This window comes from Spermophilus citellus (assembly GCF_964194105.1).
Source record: "Spermophilus citellus genome assembly, chromosome: 13".
Lineage (NCBI taxonomy): Eukaryota > Metazoa > Chordata > Mammalia > Rodentia > Sciuridae > Spermophilus > Spermophilus citellus.
The window spans coordinates 42041999-42065517 of NC_138193.1; the positions used below are offsets into that span (position 1 = coordinate 42041999).

The following is a 23519-nucleotide window of genomic DNA, read 5'->3' on the forward strand; positions in this document are numbered from 1 at the left end:
TCAGAAAACTTCTATTTTGGCTTTAACCCTGCTCCCAGAACCATCTTTTCCCTTTCCTTCTTCATTTATAGGAAAGTGGAAGTTCTCCAGCAGAATGACAGACCCAGCAGCTGGCCAGTACAGAGTCCCTCCATTCTGGGCCCATATGGTTTTTTCAAGAACAGAACAGCTTTGCTCAGCAGAAATTTGAATTCTATGGCAACTGGCTCTAAAGATTACTTGTCAGGAAAGATGGTGGAATGAGATGTACATTATTACCCTAGGTACATGTATGACTGCACATATGGTACAACATTATATCTTGTACAATCAGAGAAATGAAAAGTTGTGCTGTAATTGTGTACAATGAGTCAAAGTGCATTCTGCTGTCACATATACCTAGTTAAAATAAATAAATAAAGTTTTAAAAAGATTACTTGTCAGGAGGGTAAGCAAAAGAAAAGATAGTAGAACGAATCTGACAAAGTTTTCCCATGTTCCTATATGAAAACAACACAGCGAATCCCACCCACCATGTATATCCATAAGAATGGGACTCTTAACAAGAATAAGATATAATCCATGCTTGTATAATATATCAAAATGGATTCTGCTGTCATATATAACTAAAAAAGAACCAATAAAAATTTATAAAATAAAAATGTTAAAAAAGTATTTAATTAAAACAAACAAAAGATTACTTGTCAGGCATGAGGATACCGTCAGGATGCCTTAGGTGTCTCATAAATACAGCTGACTTGTCTCCATTGTCCAAGTAGTACTGGATGTTTGAGACAGCAACCTTGATTTTCTGGTTGGCTGTTATCTGACTGTTATTCATAGCGACATTATAATTCATTCTCATAACAACTTACTTCCCCTTCACATTCACCTTGTTCAGAGTCAGCTATAAGAAAGTGACGTTTTGGCAATATAATGCAAAATTGGGGCTCAGACAGCAGGAAAGACAGCTACCAACATATGCTCTTCTATATCTTCTATATCTTCTATATCTCCTTCCCTGACCATTCCCAGCCCTTTATTAGTTTCTGATAGGCATCTATGTAACTTGCTGGGTAGAAGAAATAATTTATAAATTTTGTGCCAAGACTTTATTGATTGTAACAGGCAGAATTACCTAACCTAATGTGAGTCTCAGATGAATGGTAGCAGAATATGCTACTCCAAAATAAGCTACTTTGACCTAAGGATTGCCATAAACTAAAGGCCACTTGGGAAATAGCAGATGGAAGGACTAATCTCCCCTTTTCTTTCTGAAAACAAAACAGAAAACCTCCTTATATGAAAGGTATCCTCCCTGAACCAGGAGAAAAGAAACATTCTCATTGTCAAGAGCTTGTTGTATAAACAGACCTTGACCATACTAATCTTCTTTAGCCACCCAACATAATTAAGGTACTTTCCTATCATAATTGCCTCTCTTTGTTCAACCTAACACATAGCCATATAGGTTTTACCAGTTCTTTGGGGCTTCCTTAATGAAATGAAAGCTTATATTAAATTGTACGTTTTTCTCCTGTCAATCTATATTTTATCAATTTAATTCTTAGACCCTAAGAGTGTAGAAATAAAATTTTGTCTCCCCCATACAGGCATGAATGGATCTAACAACACTCTCTCTTGCTCATGCTTTAACTGTTTCCTCTCTCAATGGCTCTCAGAATTCTTTCTTAATGAATATGGGCTTCTTGCATGTGGTTGATAGGAAGAGATGAAGTATAAGGGACAAGATCACAGGTGGCTGCAGAGATATAGCATCTAGCCAATGATTCTAGAGAAAAGAGAGTACCCTCCTGCCAACCTGTATCTGTGTATGTTATCTCAGGAAAAGACTGTCATTCACCTAGCTTGGTTGTATGTGTACACCTTGGACGAGCTAGAGTGGCTAAGGGATGGGACACTGACTGCCTTTGTCCAGGCCTGTGTCACATATCCACCTCTGTTCAGGTAGAGAGTGGTTGGAAGTCTTATCAGAACTTTGTGCAATGGGGAAGGGGCAGTTGCTCCAAAGAAAGAGGTCAGGGTGGGTCATGTATTAATCCAGAAAAATGGAGGAAGGGAGGCTGCGCATAGAAAAACACCTCTAGGAGCCCACTATATACCTTCTCTCTCAGTCATTCTGAAACCAATGGAAAACACAAAAATCTACATTTCTGGTACACTCTTCCAAGAGTTTTACCCCTACCAACAGTGCTATATTTCTGCTGTTAGCGTAACCATACCCACACTCACTTTTTCCTTCTTATACCCTCCCTTTTTAACCTCATGCTCCCTTTCCCCTTCCACAGCTAACAACCAGAAGGGGGAAATATATTGACAGAGGTTTTGCTACCAGTTTTTTTTCTCCTGAAAATAAGATAAGGAAAAACATGATGCATTATTCTAACTCCTTGCTGAAAGGCAAAGCAATCTCACTGGTAGAGGACATAAAATCAGGTGTCAAAACAATGACCCTTTCGTGCTGTCTCTGGAGGTTCCACTGTTGTTTTGTGTGGATTCCTTGATGTCTAGGCAGACTTCACCTTCTAACATTTCCAGCAGCAAAATTTATGTCAAAAGATGACCTCCTTAGCCTTGTGAGGCTAAATATTTAAGCTTTAGAGATGTCCAAAGCCCCACAGGGGCACACCCTTCTTTTCAAGGCTTTGGTTCACCATGGATATCTGTGCATGGTGGATGATGAACCTGAAAGAGTAGGTAGTGTCAAGGTCATGAGAGATCCTCAAGTGCCATGCCTAGGAGTTTTGACTACTTGTAGGTAATGATGTAGCATCAGAAAGTCTTTCCCAGAGGAGTATAATAATCCAGTTTGTTCTTTGGACTTACCACTATGAGCATTTGCAACTATACTATTATGTTCTAATCATGTACAAATTACGATATATAATTTCACATGAAGTTTGAATTTTTAAATATATTTCTGGACTTTTATCATTTAATCATGTAGAGATTCAAGCCTTTGTATAATGTGATAAAAGCACCCAGTATGGAGGGAGAAGGGCAGCAGAGAAAGGACTATATTATTATCTGAATCCCCATGTTCTGGTGACTGTGAGTAGGTAGATTATTGTTATGTGTCCCCCAAAAAGTTCACATGTGAGACAACACAAAAATTTTCAGAAGTAAAATGATTAGATTATTAGAAGTGTAACATGATCAGTGGATCCTCATAATTGGGTGGCCTCTATAGGCAGATAGAGTGTCGCTGAAGGAAGTAGGTTGCTGGGGTTGTGTCTTTAGGGTTTATATTTTGTCTTTGGTGAGTGGAGCTGTCTTTATGCTTCCTGGTTGTCATTGAGATGCATTCCTCTAACACACCCTTTCACACTGATGTACTGCCTCACCTCAGGCCCAGAACTATGGAGTTAGCCAACTATGAACTGAACATCTGAAACTGTGAGCCAAAGTAAACTTTTGCTCTTCTTTGTTGTTATTGTTAGGTCTTTTGGTCACAGCAATGAAAAAGCTAACTAAAACAATTATGAACTAAACAGGAGGCCTGAGGATAGAGGAAATGGAGGGGGTTGACTGGTGATAGGAAAAATATATAATCTTACTATTCTGTAAAGGATCCAGAGAGAGCTGTCTAAATTGGAACTACTGTTGAATATAAGGTGAAACAATTACTTAGTTACTTACTTAATGATATTTTATAAGTCACAAAGCTAGTGAGGTGACAATTGATGTTTTGAATTTATATATACAAAATAAATAAATGTTTTCAGTTAAAGGCCACATACCTGGTAAGCCAGGTTGGCATTTTCATGCATTCCAAAAATTTCTGGGTCATCTATTAAAGGCAGATTTTCAATGTAATCCTTAAATCCTTGTAAGTTATCAGCCAGGGGTGCAAAGTATATGCCTGTTATTAAGAACAGAAGGAAAACATGTCTTAAAAAAACTGACTCTGCATTGCTAACTTTGGTTCTTCACTGCCTCATTCAGATGTTATCTTCTCTTGTGAAAAGGAGATTGTTTTTTTTTCTAAATCTCCTTGCTTTCATTGATGTGTCTAGTTTTGTTACTATTTATTGACACCTTGAGCATCAATTTAGTGTCTTAACTTTTCAGGATGTTTCCTTCGGAATGTTTAAGTATTCTGAGAATCCAGGGACACAGTGCTGAAAGGTATGCCTCTTTAAGAGCTCCAAATTTATGCTTGTATTAGAAATACTTTCACATTTTGTTTGATAAACAATGATGATCTTCTCTAATTCCTCAAAGCAAATGCAAAACATTGAAACGTAGTGTTACTCAAATTTTCCTAGTGAAGACAACATACAACTTGAATGTAATCAATGGTTTACTTCTCAGTGGTAGAAGCTTTTATGAGTTTACTGTCCTAATCAAATTGCTCCCTCCAAGGGGATTAGGACAATTAATTTAGCTGCTTTTTGACCCTTGATGAGCTATTACCAATTCATAGATCTGTTTTTTAAATTAAATTTTCCATATTGGAAATTTTCTTTAATTACATCCAAAATATTCTAAAATATAACTTTGAAAACATATTTAGACATAATAAAATCAATTTTAATACAGAAATAATTCAAAGTATTTACTGTAAAATATGTATATTTGTGCTTTTACTATCAAACTGGCTTTGAAGGTATCAAGTGTGGGAATGGACTGAGTCGTAAGGATTAGACACAGAGGTCCCCTGGATGGAAAACTGAAAGATGCTGTCAATGGCTTCTTGAGAAAAAATTCAAATGTCATTCACCTGATTCAGAATATTGATAACTATCTTGTAATGTTTCTGGAGAAAAAAATCTTTTCAAGACAGTACGAAGGCATCTTTGATCCCATGTGTCTGTAACTCTACCGCCATATGTAATTTCACCTGAAAAGGAGTTTGCATTTTTAAATATATTATTTTTTTAAATTGACAAACATAGCTTAATTATAATGGGTTTATTTGGTACTTAAAATGGAAAAACCACATCAAAATGTCCTCCCACTACCCCCTCAAAAAAGAAAAAATCAGAAAAAATCTAGTACATGTATATTATCCTAGTAATTTTGCTTTTTCCAAAAAAGCTAAAGTCACTGATCTCTATTTACATACTTTTTCCTTTTTCTTGTTTTGCTTCAAAAATATTCATTTTGAGTCATATCTCTTCCTTGACTGTAACATTCTAAAATATACACACTTTGCAAGAAACAGTGCTTCCACTCAGGGTCCACAAATAAAATGGAACCAAACATCTGTAGCAAGATATTTAAACTCTATACATATATACTTTATAAATTGTTGCTGACAAGCTTTGGAGGAAAGAGATCCATGATGACATAGAGAACTTGCCTCACATAAATTATGATAGGGGGAATTAAAACTTATTTTATACTCTCTCTGTCCACAGAGAAGCTACTTTCAGTATGCTTCATTGTCATCCCAAAATTATGAGTAGGAAGGAACCATACTGGAATGATATCTAATGCTGATATAATTCCTTGGAAAATTCCAGATTCATTGCTGTAAGTCACCATTCATCATTGAAGTGCTCCTGCAAGGTTTTCACCCATGATACTAATAGTGCTGCTGTGAGGATTTAATTTACTAATTCATGAGAAATGCTTACAATAGAGCCTGGCATGAATTAAGAGCAATGTGTTTTCCATACTATTGTTATTGGGGAAAACATCTTTTCAATTTTCTATGTGTAAATATTCTTCATGATATGCTTATCACAATCTTAAATTCACAGAGAGAATTTCAAGAGGCTTCATTATCACCACTAAACACTGGGGGAGGACCCCATCTTCATAAGAGTCAAGTAGGGGTGAATCAACAACTCTGTGGTCCACAGCTGGATGCCCTGGCCACATGGACATACTGACCAGTAATGTAAATCAGTGCATCCCAGGGAATCTTTCCATCTTGGCAGTAAAGGTTGAGGTTCAGTAGAGCACATTCTCTATCACTGTCATTAAATTCATAGCATATATTCCATCCAAGGGGCCCAAACTTCTTTCTCTCCTAGAATAGAAAGTAAATAGTCTGAAATAAAATTTGATAAAATTAATTATGTTTAAAATAGTGAAAAAGAAAAGGCGAATATTAAAACTGGGCATTCCTACACTGCAAAATCAATTAAAGTCATGCAGTTCAACTTTAACCAGGCTTTCACCAAAGAGGAGGATCACATCTTCTTCAATACTGGACCCTCCCCATATTTACTACAGAAAATTTGTTATTACTAGAAATTCATCAGATCTGTTTTTTAAAAAATCTGTTTTTCAGGGTAAAATAAAATATTTCCCTGTCAGAACAGGAAAAATAATCTTATTTAGAGTCTTTTGGCATAAAAATACTGATGCTATAATTATATATCTGGTGAGAGAGAACTATTCCCTACTCCTATAAGGAGTTTTATTCAGGGCTTTCTGTCATTACCATATTATGCTTATTACATACTGTCTTCTCCTTGGTGATGTTTAAAAAGAAAATGGTACATAATCATTATCTTTGTTTTATGATATCCCTCCCTCTTTGCTATTTTCTTATCCTACCTTAATTTCTTAATTCTAAACTGATAATTATTGGTCTCAAGTTCCTTCCTCTTGATCTTGAATTTTCACTGCTCTTAAACTACCTCCTCATCTTAGCAGCTTTTATTAGTGGAACAGCAAAAGAGCTCCTGATAGCCGGAGCCTCTGATTTCCAATTTCTCAGACCTCTTCTAGGACCCTTTTGTTTATCTATCCCATATCTTGCACCTTTAATCTTCTTTTTTTCTTTACTGATTCTCTTTCTATAGAACACACACAGTTGAAGACCAGTCTAATCAAGACACCACCTAATGATACGTAGTTGGAGAGTCAGAATTAGAGTACAAGGTCACGGATATGAATACCATACCAAGCAGAGTCTGGATCAGGGGAAGGAGACTGTTGCTGGGTTGAGGGTCATCTTTTGGGGGACTTGGGGCTTCAGTAATACATGGAGAGGAGGCCACTAGGTTAGTGAGTCCACTCAAAGGAACAAGTAAAAGTGAAATTATTGTAAAATTAACACGGAGGTCTTGATGGTTGACAAAAATATATGGGTGAAGTGGAAGAATAAAAATAATCCTGAAGTTCTTGATTGTCACTAATTGAGAGAATGGAACCATTATTTCAGAATTAGAGACTGGAGGTGTTATGGTTTAGATGTGAGGTGTCTTCCAAAAGTTCAAGGCAATGCAAGAAGGTTCAGAGGAGAAATGATTGGGCTGTAAGAGTCTTAACCCAATCAGTGAATTAATCCCTGATGGGATTAACTGGAGTGGTAGGGTACAGCTGGAGAAGGTGGAAATTGGGGTGTATCTATGGGGAATACATTCTGTATCTTGAGAGTGGACTTGATCTCTCCCTCTCTGGTTGCTGCTCTCAGTGATGGAGATGCTTCCCTCCACCCACACTCTTCTGCCATGATGTTCAGCCTCACCCGGAGCCCTGAGGAATGGTGTTGAACTTCTATGGACTAAGACCTCTGAAACCATGAGCCTTCAAATATACTTTTCCTCCTCTATAGTTGTTCTGGTCAGATCCTTTAGTCACAGCAGGTAAAAAGCTGACTAAAACAGGAGGGAAAGCAGATTTTGAGTGTGAGGTTGAGTTGAGGAGATCAGTTTTGTATTTGTTGAGTTGGCCCTACTCCATTGATTTAAATGGTGGTGTTCTGTGGGCATATAGCATGTAGGTGGGAGCCAGTATAGCTGTGAGATACTCGTGCAAACTGAGTATATAGATCACTAGTTGAATTAAAAGAACTTGGGTTCAAATCCAGAATAGGGTCCTTAGTGTCTTACAGTGCCATTTGTAAGCTTTCACTTATTTTTTTTTTAGTACTTATTTATTTAGAAGATAGTACACATCTTTGTTGCTATTAAAAAGCAGAATTAAATATACCTGAATAATTGCATGAAAGAAACAAAGGCCAAATATCATTTGTCTCCATTTTCTTCCAAGGATATTTTCTTCAAAAAATGAAGGTGTCATTTCAGTAAACGCTCGCCTGATATTTGCACGTAACCCTTTGGGAGGCTCATTGGTTACCTGGATTAAGATAGAACATATCCAGAAGAGAGGGTGATTTTATAGACTTGCATTATTTCTGAATAATACACACAGACTTAAGACACTGAGATGATCTAGCTAACTTTCCCACAAGGGCCTTCCTGGAATGTGCAAGCCTACTTCGTATCTTGTTCAGCCACAGTCCAGGAAGAATAGGGCCTGGCGGGGTCCTCAGATCTAGAACACTGGAAGCGTCTGCATAAGAGCCTTAGACACTTCCATTTGGTGCTCATTTTTCTAAACATGGGCCAAAAAGCATGCTAAGACTTTCTCCATTGGATTTTTCAGTTATCTCAAAATATGACATCATTCCAAACTTTGTCCAATGACATAGGGCAGGGAGGAAAGAAGAACCTCTTATTTCTCATTCCTTCCCACATATTGGAAACTTCCTGCACTGAAATTCAGCAGCTATACCACCTGAAGGCCTTCTTCTCAAATGCTGAAACATTCCCATTCCTGTGGGACAGGATGTGTTGTCATTCACTGTACACTTGACATTTTCTTTTGAAGGGTAAGAGCTGGAAGAATTGAATGACAAACAGGACTAGAAGATGCAAAGATACTGTCTTGCGACCTAATTTCCTCCACCTGCTTATCAGTTGAAAGGATATGGATATACACCTTCTCACCCTGACCACATAAACTTCAATGTGGTTCTGTGCAAGGTCTGAGCTCCATGGAGCTCCTAAATGAACACTCAGAGACCAACCATTCCCATACCAACCATGTTCATACATTACCTTGACAGAATTCTGAAGAACTGTAACAGGAAATGTAGTACTAGGCATAGAGCTTAGAAAAAGTCGAAAAGTGTCCTTGATAGCATGAGCTATTTAAAACAAAGACAAAACAACAAAAAAGGAAAATGTTTAGCTTGTAGTAGCACTTTTTTTAATAAGAATTTTTTTTAATAAGAAATAAGACTGTTTTTTGAATCCTAGTTGTGTAACTTAACTGAACCTGCCTAGTACTCAAATTTCTTATCTATAATAAGAGCAAACACAATGCCTACAATAAAGATCTACTCTAAGAACTTGATAAAATGGTATTATTATGCAAATGTATGTGCTCAACATACTTGGATCTATGAAGGATTTAATTAGCTCTTCCATGGCTAACATCCAAGAAACAGCAAGATGGCAGTTTTGCAAAAATACCCAGTTTCCTGATTTCATTGCATCCTTGATCATTTTCTCAGCAATGGGTCCTTGTCCTTGTCCTAGTGAAATTGACTGCACTCTGAATTGAACAAAAAAAAAAAAAAAAGAGACTGTGTTATACTATTTTAAAGCAATGCAGATATTTTAAAAATGTAAATATGCTATGATAGTCTTCAAATGACAAGTTAATGGGATTGTCCACTGGATCTCTTCTGTTTTATATTACCATTATGGGAGACTGCTTGAATTTGAAATATATTTCATATGGAGTGGTCAAAAACAATAGTAAAACAGACTTAGGCCAAAGAAAGAAAATTAATATTTATAAAATAAAAGAAGTACAGAACCAAGAGAACCAGAAATGATCCTAGGATATCCAGAGCTCTTTTTTAGGGGTCTCGGGTTTCTGGGAACATGATAAATATGCAATTAGTCTTGGAAATCACTTTTATCAGTGTTATCTATCAAGGTGAGGAACTGCTCCTTTGGAGAATCATTGGCCTTCACTGGTTACCAAGCCACCTTTCCTAAATAGCCCCTCATTGCCTGGCCCCATCAGTCAATTTCACTGGGGCAAGGACAAGGACCCGAGTCTAATTTTCCCAGCACCATTTGTTGAAGAGGCTATCTTTTCTCTAATGTATGTTTTTGGCACCTTTGTCTAGTATGAGATAACTGTATTGATGTGGGCTTGTCTCTGTGTCTTCTGTTCTGTTCTATTGCTCTTCATGTCTGTTTTGATGCCACTATTATGCTGTTTTTGTTACTATAGTTCTTTAGTAAATTTAAGGTCCAAGATTGTGTTGCCTCCTGCTTTGCTTTTCTTGCTGAGGATTGCTTTGGCTATTCTGGGTCTCTTATTTTTCCAAATAAATTTCATGCCTGCTTTCTATGAAAAATTTTGAAAATTGAAATTTAATGAAGATTGCATTGAATGGAATAGCACTTTGGATAGTATGGCCATTTTGACTTCCTATCTGACAACATGGGAGATCTTTCCACCTTCTAAGGTCTTCTTAAATTTCTTTTTTTAGTGTTCTGTAATTTTCTTTGTAGAAGTCTTTTGCCTCTTTCGTTAGATTAATTCCCAGGTATTTTGTATATTTTTTGAGGCTATTGTGAGTGGGATGGTTTTCCTAATTTCACATTCAGCTAGTTCATCATTGGAGTACAGGAATCCAATGATTTATGGTTGTTAATTTTGTAGCCTGCTACTTGCAGAATTCATTTAAGTTTTCTGGTAAAATTTTTTGGGTCTTCTAAATAAAGGATCATGTCATTACAAAGTTGAACTAGTTTGAGCTTTTCTTTTACTATTTGTATCCATTTAATTTCTTTCTTTTGCCTAATTGCTCTGACAATTACAATGTTTGCCTAATTGCTCTGACAATAACAATGTTGAATTGAAATGGTAAAAGTGGGCATCCCTGTCTTGTTCCAGGTTTTAGGGGGCATGTTTTCACTTTTTTCTTCATTTAGAATGATGCTGGCCTTGGGTTTGTTGTTCATAGATTTTACAATGTTGAGGTATATTGTTTCTATCCCTATTTTTCTAGTGTTTTAAATATAAATGGATGCTGCATTTTATCAAATGCTTTTTCTGCATCTATCCAAACAATCATGTGATTCTTGTCTTTCCATCGATTGATGTATTGAATTATGTTTTTTGATTTTTGTATGTTTAACCAACCTTGCATACTTGGGAAGAAACTCACTTGGTCATGGCGCACTGTATTTTTAATGTGTTTTTGTATGTGATTTGCTAATTTCATTAAGAATATTTGTATCTATGTTCATTAAGAATATTAGTCTGAAATTTTCTTTCCTTGATGTGTCTTTTTCTGTTTTTGTCATCAGGGTAATACTAGCTTCATAGAATGAGTTTGGAAGATTATTCTATTTAATGGAATGATTTGAGGAGGACTGGTATTAGTTCTTTAAAGGTTTGGTAGAACTGGGCTGAGAATCCATCTGTTCCTGAGCTTTTCTTTGTTGGTAGGATTTTGATGTTTCTTCAGGCACTCTGTCTGTCCAGTATTGAGTTTTACTGAAATCCCTCTTTCACCCATCTCACAGTATTCCTGATGCTTGCATCTAGGGTTACTGAGTGAGGAGAAATCCAGTTTCCTCCTAGTCCCATCTTCTTCCTTCAACATTATGTTTTTAAAGATTCATTCATGTTATTGTGTGTTATTATAGTCCATGCATTTTTCATTGCTGCATAATATTGTAGGGTGCTCTTAGACTACAATTTATTAACTATTCATTCTTGAATATTTGAGTTATTTGTTTGTTGGTTATTTTTCACAATGCTTCAAAAACATTTTTTATTCTAATTGGTTATATATGACAGCAGAATGCATTACAATTCATATTATACATATAGAGCACAAATTTTCATATCTCTGGTTGTACACAAAGTAGAGTCACACTATTTGTGTCTCCATACATGTACTTAGGGTAATGATGTCCATCTCATTCCTACCCTCATGTCTTTCCTACCCTCATGCCCCCTCCCTTCTCCTCCCTCCCCTTTGCTCTATCTAGAGTTCATCTAGTCCTCCCATGCCACACCCCCATTATGAATAAGCATCCTTACATCAGAGAAAACATTCAGCATTTGTTTTTTGGGATTGGATAATTTCACTTAGCATTATATTCTCCAACTCCATCCATTTACCTCAAATACCATGATTTTATTCTCTTTTAATGCTGAATAGTAGTCTGTTGTGTATATTTACCACATTTTCTTTATCCATTCATCAACTCATGGGCATCTAGGTTGTTTCCACAGTTTAGCTATTGTGAAATGTGCTGCTATAAACATTGATGTGGCTGTGTCCCTGTAGTATACTGTTTTAAAGTCCTTGGGATAGGGCTGGGGATGTGGCTCAAGCGGTAGCGCGCTCGCCTGGCATGCATGCGGCCCAGGTTTGATCCTCAGCACCACATACAAACAACGATGTTGTGTCCACCGAAAACTAAAAAATAAATATTAAAAAATTCTCTCTCTTTCTCTCTCTCTCTCTCTCTCTCTCTCTCTCTCTCTCTCTCTCTCTCTCTTTCTGTCTCTCTCTCTCTTTAAAAAAAAAGTCCTTGGGATAGCTGGGTCAAATGATGGTTCCATTCCAAGTTTTCCAAGGAATCTCCATACTGCTTTCCATATTGGCTGCACCAATTGCAATCCTACCATCAAAGTATGAGTGTGCCTTTTTCTCCACATCCTCGCCAACACTTATTGTTGTTTGTATTCTTTTTTTTTTTTAGAGAGAGAATTTTAATATTTATTTTTTTAGTTTTCGGCGGACACAGCATCTTTGTTTGTATGTGGTGCTGAGGATCGAACCCAGGCCGCACGCATGCCAGGCGAGCGCACTACCACTTGAGCCACATCCCCAGCCCCTGTTTGTATTCTTAATAGCTGCCATTCTGACTGGAGTGAGATGAAATCTTAGAGTAGTTTTGATTATTTGCATTTCTATACCTGCTAGAGATATTGAACATTTTTTTCCTCATATTTGTTGATTAATTGTATATCATTTTCTGAGAAGTGTCTGTTCAGTTCCTTGGTCCATTTATTGATTGGGTTATTTGATTTTTTGGTGTTAAGATTTCAAAAACATTTTGTATGTACCTTTTGGTCTATGTTGGCACTCCATTTTTTGTGTGAATATTTCTTGAGGTGGAACTGCTGTTTGACAGAGTATGTGTACATATAACTTTTGTGTAATATCAAACTGTTTTCCAAGATGGTGTTGCCATTCCATACCTCCACCAGCAGTAGATGAGAGTTTCTCTTTCTCCACCTCTTGGTTAACGTCTGGTGTAGTGGTGTCTCACTGAGGTTTTAAATTGTTTGCTTTTTTAAATTGACTGTTTGGCTATGTCCTTTATTGTCTTTTATCCCCCATTTTTTTTTGTTAAAATCCTCTCCAGCCTCAAACTTATTTGAGTTTAGTCTTAATTAATAGACAGTACTTATTTTTTGAGCAAATTTTGGTTTACAATGAGTGTATAGTTATCATATAGCTCCCTTTCCCTCCCCCAGTTTCTTCTTTTATTAATATCCTGTGTTAGTGTGATACATTTGTTATGATTGATGAGGTAATATCAACATAATATTATATAATGAAAATCTATAGATTAGATTAGGGTTTACCCTTTGGGTGGTACTTCCTGAGTGGCTTTTTTGTATTGAGTTCTTTAGGTTGGCTATACACCCTCTGTTATATTTACTACCAGTATTTTTTCCCACTTTGTCACTTGTCTCTTTAAAACACTCTTAATACTGCCTTTTATGAATAAACATCCTATATGTTAATGTACTTCAGTCTAATTTATCAATTTTTAAAAATGAGCACCTTTTTGTATTTAGAAAAAATGTCACTGCCCAGGATGACACTCTCTTATATTATTTTCTAGTTATTGTTTTTCCTTTTATATATTTGCCTTATATATACATGTCAAAATTATTTTTTTTGTGTGGCTGTTCCAGCAAATTCAGGAATATTTATTGAAAAGATCCTTTTTTATTCCTCACTCTGACTTCTGTCATAAACAGGATCTCAACGTACATGAGTTCATTTCTGAATTATCTATTTTTTTTCATTCATCTATTAGTCTAGACTTGCACTGGTACCACAACATCTAAATAACTCTCATTTTATAATAAGTTTATAGTAAATCTTGACATGTAATAAAAAAGTTCTCTCACCTCGTTTTTCTTCTTTAATAGTGTCTTAATTATTTTTTTTTATTAGAAGTGTACAGTTCACTGTCTTCCAGTATACTCACAATGTTGGAAAATCATCACCGCAGTCTGGTTCCAGAATATTTTCACTATCCCAAACAGAAATCTCATACCTACTGTGCTAGAGTTTTGCATAAAAACAGAACCAATGTTATATATGTGTACCTATATGTGGTGTGTGTGTGTGTGTGTTTTCCCATGATACACACATAAATTTAATGGGAGTTAGCTCATGTGATTATAGAGACCATGCAGTCCCAAAATTTGCCTTCTGTAAACTGAAGAATGAGGAAAGCCATTGGCATAATTCCTATTGAGTGAAAGTTCTGAGAATCAGAACATACCAGCTCAAACAGAATATTTCTTCAGGTATTTTTTCTGAATCTCCTTCCCTCTTCTCTCCTGGTACTTTCATTATGTGTGTGTTGGTGGGGTTGGTGGTATCTCTCAGGTCTCTTGGGCTCTGTTCGTTTTTCTTCATTCTTTTTTTCCTTTCTGCTCCTCAGAAGCTGAGGAATCTAAATTGACCTATTTTTCTCTCCACTGATTCTTTCTTCTGCCTCCTCCCATATGTATCCTTTTATTGACTTAAATTTCAATTATTATAATTTTAATCTCCAGAATTTCTACTTTGTTCCTTTTTATAAATTCTCTATTTACTGATATTCTCTATTTTGATGAAACATCATTCTCATGTTTTCCTTTAGTTCTTTGTTGATGTTTTATTTAGCTATGAGTATATTTAAAATAATTGATTTAAAGTTTTTGTCTATAAAATATTGCATATTCTTTGTTATTTGTAAAAGTGTCAAGAAGTAGAGAATAGAATAGTGGTTATTACTGCCTGAGAAGGATGTGAAAGGGAGGGTTGGAGAGAGGATGGTTCATGAGTACAGGGGTGCTGCTGTATAGGAGGAATAACCTCCAGTGTTCTACAACACATTGGGATAACTATGGTTGACAACAATTAATTATTTCAAATGACTGGTTAAAGAGAATTTTGAATGATTCCAACACAAAGAAATAATAAATGTCTGAGGTGACAGATATGCCATTTACCCTAATTTGATCATTATACATTGTATAATATACTGAAACATCACTATAAATTACAATTTATAAATTTAAATACCCTATAAATTATAATTATTCTATATATTTTAAAATGGAAGTATATAAAATACATTTTTTTTATCTAGTAGGTTCAATGCCTACCATTTACCAGGTTCAGTTTCTGTTAAGATTTTTTTTCCCTGTAAATGGACCATACTTCTTGTTTGCTTGAATATCTTACAATGCTTTTTGAAAGGTGGACATTTTGAATATTATAAATTGGCAACTATAAAAATCAGATTGTTCCCTCTCCAGTGTTTGTTGCTGCTACTCATGGTTTGTTTACTGACTTTTGTGAATCACTTTTATAAAAACTGTATTATTTGTTGCATGTTGATACTGACATGTAGACATGACATCTCTATTTGGTTGGCTTAGTAATCAGCTAGTAATTCAATAGTGATTTCATTAAATGCCTAGAATGACAACAATAAGAAGTCTCCAAGATTTGTATGTGGGCTCTGTGTGTGTTTTGGGTCATGCTTTCAACACTCATCTGGACTGAGTACAAAGGAACTTATCCTAACTATTGAGTTGAGGCACTGGTCTTTTCTGGCCACTAGACTCAAATGACACCTTGGTTATTGTGTCTCAAGTCAGCTGACTTTTGGGCTGGAACTTGTACCAACAGCTCTTCTGGATCTCAAGCTTTTGGACTCAGACTGGAACTATACATTATCAACTCTTCTGAATCTCCAGCTTTTGGGACTTCTTAGTCAATTCCTTATTAAAAAATATATATGTGTGTATACATATATACATACATATATGCATGAACATATGTGTGTACATATATGCACACATATATATTCACATATATTTTAAATATATATTGACTATACTAAAATATATTAAATATATTATTTATATATTATTACATATATACATTTAAACATATGTGTGCACATACACATGTATATGTACACATATATATGCCCACATATATACACACACATATATACTATATATTATATTTGTATATATAAGATATTTTGAGAGACCACATTCACATATATATAAATATATACACATATAATAATATGTTTATATGTGTGTATGTGTGTGTACATATATACACATATACATATATTTCTATGCAGACTATAAGCTCCAAATGAAGAGATTGGCTCTTTCATCCTCCTGTAATTTTTAGTCCTGGGACCAGGCTGCATTAGAACTGGAAGCTATCATGAGAAAGACCAGCTACTTAGGAGGTGGAAACAAGAGGATTACAAGTTTAAAGCCTGTCTGGGCAACTTGGTGAGATCCTGTTTCAAAACAAAAAATAAAAAAGGTTTGGGGAATGTAGCTCAGTGGTAACGCACCCCTGGGTTTAATCCCCATTATTGCAAAAAAAAAATATATGTTAAATACTAAAAACGTTTCAATCACTGTTCAATTTCATTATTATACCTTAAGACTTAAAACAATCATTATGCTCAAATGAAGTTTATACCTGCTTTTATAATTTTTATTTCATTTTAATAATATACATAGAGAAATATTAACACATCTTAATTTTTTTTTAGTGAAATATTGGAATGGTAGTGTTCATGCTCCACAGTAGGTAAGAACAAAGACAAATTAACAAAGAGGTAAAAACTGCACAATGTGACCTTACCGTTCTGAATACCCGCTATCCCGGGCGAACCTCTGGAATGCACCCATGGGATCTGAGCCTGTGCTTAAGATGAACACCAGGGGGGTGTTATATGACATGTCTTGGTATAGGGTAGGCAGGTCCACAGGTGGTGGCTCTATAAACTGTTTTCCAAGATTTTCTATCACAAATTCTGTAAGAGCAAAAACCACCTGAAATTTGAAAAGAAAAAAAAAATCTAAAAAATAGTATTTTGGATGAGGTTCCTTCACAGTTTTATCCTAAATTTCCACTTTGACTTCTGGTGGTGGTGGCTCTATACTTCAGCACTTAATTTTTTGTGATTGGTAGACTTCTTTTTATGGACATAATCTGTGGATTTGTATACCAATATCTGTTGACATAGTTCTCATGACTTCACAAGCAAGAAGAACTGTTGGATAAGAGGGAAGTTCCTCATCATTCTATTTATGGTAGTCCCTATTTATCTACCAGGGATATATTCTAAAACCTCCAGTGGATGTCTAAAACATGAATATTACTCAACCCTATGTATACTATGCTTTTTCCTATATATACATACTTACAATAACACATACTTACAATAATTTCTAAATTAGCATATTAATAGATTAATAATAGCTAATAATAAAACAGCATAACAATATGCTATAATACAGGTTATGTGAGTGTGGTCTCTCTCAAAATAGCTCGTTTGTGTTCATCCTTCTTCTTGTGATGATATGAACTAATACAAAGTCTACCTGAAGAGATGAAGTGAAGGAGTATCCCAACCGGTCTAGAGCTCTGGCCTAGGATCATATTTCCCTTATATGGTCACCTGGGAAAAGGTGTTCAGGTGCTTACCCATATAAATTAGGATGTGTTGTGGCACATCCTCACCTAGCATGTGAGATACAACCTCACATGGATTAGGCGAAGGCTTTTCAGATGTGACACAATAGCCCAATCAATAAAAGTAGAAAATAAATAACCTGGACACCAAAATTAGAAAATGTTTGAGCTTCACAGGACACTATAAAGAAAGGAAAAAGACAACACACAGAATGGGGAAACATTTTTGCAAATCATACCTAAAATTTATAAAGAACTCTTGTAACTCAACAATAAAAAGCAAATGATATAACTAAAATGGTAAAGGATCTAAACAGACATTTCTACAAATAGCTAATAAGCACAAGAAAAGATGGTCACCATCAGCAGTCATTAGGAGCATGCAAAGCAAAGCTACAAGATATCACCTCATACTCCCTAGGATGGTAATTCAGTAGTCCCCCCTTATCTGTGGAAGATATGTTCCAAGACATCCCTCAGTATGCCTGAAACTGTCAGTGTTATAGAGTCAATATGTATGATACCTGAAATGGTTACTAAGTGATAGCCATTAATGGGTGGGTAGTGTATACAGCATGGATAAACTAGACCAAGATATGATTCACATCCCAAGAAGGGTTTAATGCTATTGTGAGATTTCATCATGATACCCAAAACCATGTGCAACCTAAAATTTGTGATTTTTCATTTCTGGAACTTTCCATTTAATGTTTTTAGACTATAGTTGACTTTGGGTAACTGGAACCCCAGAAAATTAAAACTATGGATATAGAAATATTACTGTAATAAAGAGACAGGTAATAACAAATGTTGTCAAGTATCCAGAAAAATTGGAACCCTCATACATAGTTGTGGGAAGGTAAAATGGTACAGCCTCTTTACAGCTCCTCAGTTAAACAGAATTACATATGATTTAGCCATTTCACTTTTGAGGTATATATCCAGGAGAAATTAAAACACATCTCACACAAAAACTTGTACAAAATGTTTAAATGTTTATACCCATTATAGTAATAATGGGTATAAAGGGTATAATTGGGAGGAAGTATGGCTCATATAGTCACAAGGTAGAAACAGCACAAATGTGCATCATTTGTTGAAGGGAAGAACAAAATGTGGCATATCCATGTTATCATATATTATTCTCAATAAAAAAGGATGTAATACTGACACTTGGTACAATATGGACAAATGCTGAAAACATTAGGCTAAATGAAATAATAAATTAAAAAAGCCAGAGTATGCATATCTGTACAGATAGAAAGTAGAAGTGGTTGCTTGGGGCTGGTGCCGATGGCATTGGTCAATAATGACAATGGATAGTTCAGGGTAATGAAAATGATCTAAATTGATTTATCAATGATGCACAACTCTGTGAGGATACTAAAAGTCGTTAAAGTGAACATCTTAAATGGGTAAATTTTATGTTACATGAATTATACTTCAATAAAGCTGTTGGAAAAAAAACTCTTGAGGTCTTTCTACTCATGATCAGAGAATATATCTACAACAGCTTAACTGACATTTTTAAAATTTTCAAGTAACTCTTGATTAGCCTCTAAAATGCAGATATTTGTTTTGTTTTGTTTTGTTTCTTTTTTTTATTGTTGGTCGTTCAAAACATTACATAGTTCTTAATATATCATATTTCACAGTTTGATTCAAGTGGGTTATGAACTCCCATTTTTATCCCGTTTACAGATTGCTGTATCACATCAGTTACACTTCCATTGATTTACATATTGCCATTCTAGTGTCTAATGTATACTGCTGTCTATCCTATTCTCTACTATCCCCCCTCCCCTCCCCTCTCCACCCCTCCCCTTTTCTCTCTCTACCCCCTCTACTGTAAATCATTTTTTCCACTTGTATTATTCTTCTCTTACCCCTCATTTCCTCTTATATGTAATTTTGTAAAACCCTGAGGATCACCTTCCATTTCCATGCGATTTCCCTTCTCACTCCCTTTCCCTCCCACCTCTCATCCCTGTTTAATGTTAATCTTCTTCTCAAGCTCTTCGTCCCTACCCTGTCGTTGGTTACTCCCCTTATATCAAAGCAGTCATTTGGCATTTGTTTTTTAAGGATTGGCTAGCTTCACTTAGCATAATCTGCTCTAATGCCATCCATTTCCCTCCAAATTCTATGATTTTGTCATTTTTTAATGCAGAGTAATACTCCATTGTGTATAAATGCCACATTTTTTTATCCATTCATCTATTGAAGGGCATCTAGGTTGGTTCCACAATCTTGCTATCGTGAATTGTGCTGCTATGAACATCGATGTAGCAGTGTCCCTGTAGCATGCTCTTATTAGGTCTTTAGGGAATAGACCGAGAAGGGGAATAGCTGGGTCAAATGGTGGTTCCATTCCCAGCTTTCCCAGGAATCTCCATACTGCTTTCCAAATTGGCTGCACCAATTTGCAGTCCCACCAACAATGAACAAGTGTACCCTTTTCCCCCGCATCCTCTCCAGCACTTGTTGTTGTTGGACTTCATAATGGCTGCCAATCTTACTGGAGTGAGATGGTATCTTAGGGTGGTTTTGATTTGCATTTCTCTGACTGCTAGCGATGGTGAGCATTTTTTCATGTACTTATTGATTGATTGTATGTCCTCCTCTAAAAAGTGTCTGTTCAGGTCCTTGGTCCATTTGTTGATTGGGTTATTTGTTATCTTATTGTCTAATTTTTTGAGTTCTTTGTATACTCTGGATATTAGGGCTCTATCTGAAGTGTGTGGAGTAAAGATTTGTTCCCAGGATGTAGGCTCCCTATTTACCTCTCTTATTGTTTCTTTTGCTGAGAAAAAACTTTTTAGTTTGAGTAAGTCCCATTTGTTGATTCTAGTTGTTAACTCTTGCGCTATGGGTGTCCTATTGAGGAATTTGGAGCCCGACCCCACAGTATGTAGATCCCGGGCTGCTTTGGCCCAGGGCTGGGGAACCTGCGGAGACTGCGTGTTGAGGCCAGCTCCAAGTGGAGCGTGCGCTGAGCTCTTGTTTTGTTTTGTTTAGCAAGCAGAGTACCATGCATTGATGAGAATGTGGTGGGGAATTTTTCTTTCATGAGGTATTTTGCTTAAATAAATAATCAGTACATAGTAGAATTCACAGCAAGGATTTAAAGGTGTATTCCTCCAATTGGTATCTCCCAAGTTGGGAAAACCTTGCAATTGTTTCTCTGAGAAGAATTCATCCTTGGCAATCCTGGTGACACTATAGTTTTTTGTAAGAGGAAACCGGATCTCAAATTTCCACCTTCCTTAGGTGAAGGAAGACTGGATTAAAACATTAGTTCTGTGGAGGAGAGAGTTCCTGGTGAATCTAAACTTGGAAACTAATAATGCTGTAGGTCATGACATATATCCTGATGTTCTTCACCCCTCTAATTACTTCAAGAATAATTGTTTCTTCCTATATATATTTAATTACATCAAAATAGTGGTTTTAAAAACATGGCTGGGGTTGGTGGCTCACCTAGCACATGCAAGGCCCTGGGTTCAATCCTCAGCACTATGTAAAAATAAATAAATAAAATATAGGTAATGTGTGCAACTACAACTAAAAAGTAAATAAATAAATAAATAAAATATGGCTGTGGGCTTATCAGCAGCAGTACCTGGAAACTTGTCAGAAATGCAGTTCTTAGGCCTCATTCCAGACATAGAAACTCTGTGAGGGCAGTTCCCAGCAATCTGCGTTTAATAAATCTCCAAGGTGACTGAAGCACATTGAAATTTGAGAACACCGGTGTAGAAGATTTTTCTATTTTTATTCTGTGGTAATAAACTATTCTCTATCATTCTGAATTAAATGATAATTTCTTTTTTCTCATGCCAGTTCAAATGTGTAAAAATTTTCCTGGTAGGTGTCAATAATATTTATACTAAATAAAGAGTTGTTGATGGGGCTGGGATTGTGACTAAGGTGTAGAGCACATGCAGGGCCTTGGGTTCGATCCTCAGTAACACATAAAAATAAATGAATGGAAAAAGGTATTGTGTCCAACTACAACTAAAAAATAAATATTTTTAAAAAAATAATTGTTGAGATGATAGTCATTCTATTTTCTGATGCAGTTCTAATAAGTCTACCACCAGTTTACTAAGAGATTTTTTACAAAATGGAATTTCATCTCTGTCTTTAGAATGTTTATTCTACTTCTGTATTATATGTGTGTGTGTGTGGGGGGGGGAGTGCACATGCACATGCAAGACTGTAGTAGTTTATAACGTTTATTCTACTTCTGATTATGTGTGTGTGTGTGGGGGGGTGCACATGCACGTGCAAGACTGTAGTATTCCATGGAAGCCACCTGTATTCTCTATCTCTCAAAGAAGCAGTTGACTCCATTAGGTAGGATCATTTGACCTGCTTGGGAACAGCTCTGGGAAAACAGGCTGAATACATTGAAATCCCTCATCACTGAGATCTTATCTTTGTTTTAAGTTTCTGCTTCTGGATAGGAATCTAGATCTTCAGATTTGAAACTAAATTTGATTCTTTACTCTCAAACTGCAATTTCTTTAGCAAGTTGTTTCTAAATATAATTGGGAAGAAGTAAGGCTGGTATGACATTGCCATACTTGAATTGTCTTTTCATTGTGATTCCATCAATTGTCTTGACTCATTTAGTTCCTGGCTTCTCTGGAACAAGTGTTTAACTCTATTTTCTGAAACCTAATCTATTTCCTTGACTCCTCCATGTTAATTTTGAAGCCAGTTTTGTTTGGTAAAATAACCCATAAGATTTTAGGTTGAGTGCTTTGGTTTATGAGTTTTCAATTAACCTTTTGTGAATTGGTATAAATGTCTAACATTTATAACTTTGATCATATTTGGAGAGCTGTCCTATGACATGTTGCAAGAGAACCCAGTTGTAGAAGGATATGACTAGGAATTAAACACATTTTATTATGGAAATTTTTAAGAGTGTATAAAATGAAAGAATAATAAAACTTATACTTTACCTTGATTCAACATTTGTTAAGGTATGCCCAATCATGATTTCATTGATATATCCACCCATTCCTTAAGCCCTCAGGATTATTTTAAAGCAAATGTCATGCATGATATCACTTTATCCTTAAGTAATTCAATATTTGTGTAAGATAAAGACTTTAAAAACCATAACCACAGTACTATAATCACATCTAAAAATTAACAGTTCCTTAATATCACCAAATATATAGGCAGTATTCACTTTTCTCTGATATAAAATTGTATGTGTATATATGCTTAAATAACTGTATGTTTAATCAAATCTAAATAAAACTTATACATAGAGATTAGGTGATTTGTCTCCTAAATATTTTGTAACCTAAAGTCTTCATCCTTTATCTTTTTTTCTCTTAATAAGCAAACATTAAACAAAATAGGTGGCTAAAGAAATGAGTGCAAAATTTCTCATAGTCCAGAATTTTTTAGTTCTCATGGTTTTATCTCTAAAGCTTCCTTTTCTTTGGGACTCATGCCATCTAGTAATCCTCTCATTTTCATCACCATGCAGACTGGTAGCTACTGTTTCATTTTCAATGAAGGTGTTTCACTTGGTTCGTTGTATGTCTGTTCATTGAACAAAATGTAAATGATTTACCACTGTGTCCCAGGCATTCTCCTGACAGCATCAGAGTCCATGGGAGGTTCAGAGTCCATGTGGACATTCACCATACCAATCTCAGTTCCTTGACCTCTAACTCCAGGGCACATCATCTATCTCATGAACAGTCACCCACACTCACAGCCAACCTCAGGACATTTTCTTTACTTAGAACTGTTCCACATTAGAAATTTTAAGCTCAACTTTCATCACATCCACTTCTATTCTTCCAGACTTTCTACACCTCTAGTCCAACTTTATCTGCTTCCAAAGAAATTTCCTTTTCTGTTTATAAGTGCTTTCTTATCTCTTGCTTTTCCCAGAACTTCTCTTACCAACATTCTCAATGGACTTGTATCTTCTATACTTTTATTT

General features: G+C 35.7%; 1 protein-coding gene across 1 annotated transcript in view; it reads right to left on the bottom strand.

Moving 5' to 3' along the window:
- DNAH6 (dynein axonemal heavy chain 6) overlaps positions 1-23519 on the bottom strand; it is a gene marked incomplete at both ends in the record, with an annotated part of 280659 nt that overhangs the window by 26182 nt on the left and 230958 nt on the right. The window contains 7 exons of the mRNA XM_081264582.1: positions 3741-3862; positions 4724-4843; positions 5842-5980; positions 7894-8040; positions 8805-8893; positions 9143-9303; positions 16709-16899. Coding sequence (XP_081120708.1) covers positions 3741-3862; positions 4724-4843; positions 5842-5980; positions 7894-8040; positions 8805-8893; positions 9143-9303; positions 16709-16899 — 969 coding nt within the window. The remainder of the gene's footprint in view (positions 1-3740; positions 3863-4723; positions 4844-5841; positions 5981-7893; positions 8041-8804; positions 8894-9142; positions 9304-16708; positions 16900-23519) is intronic.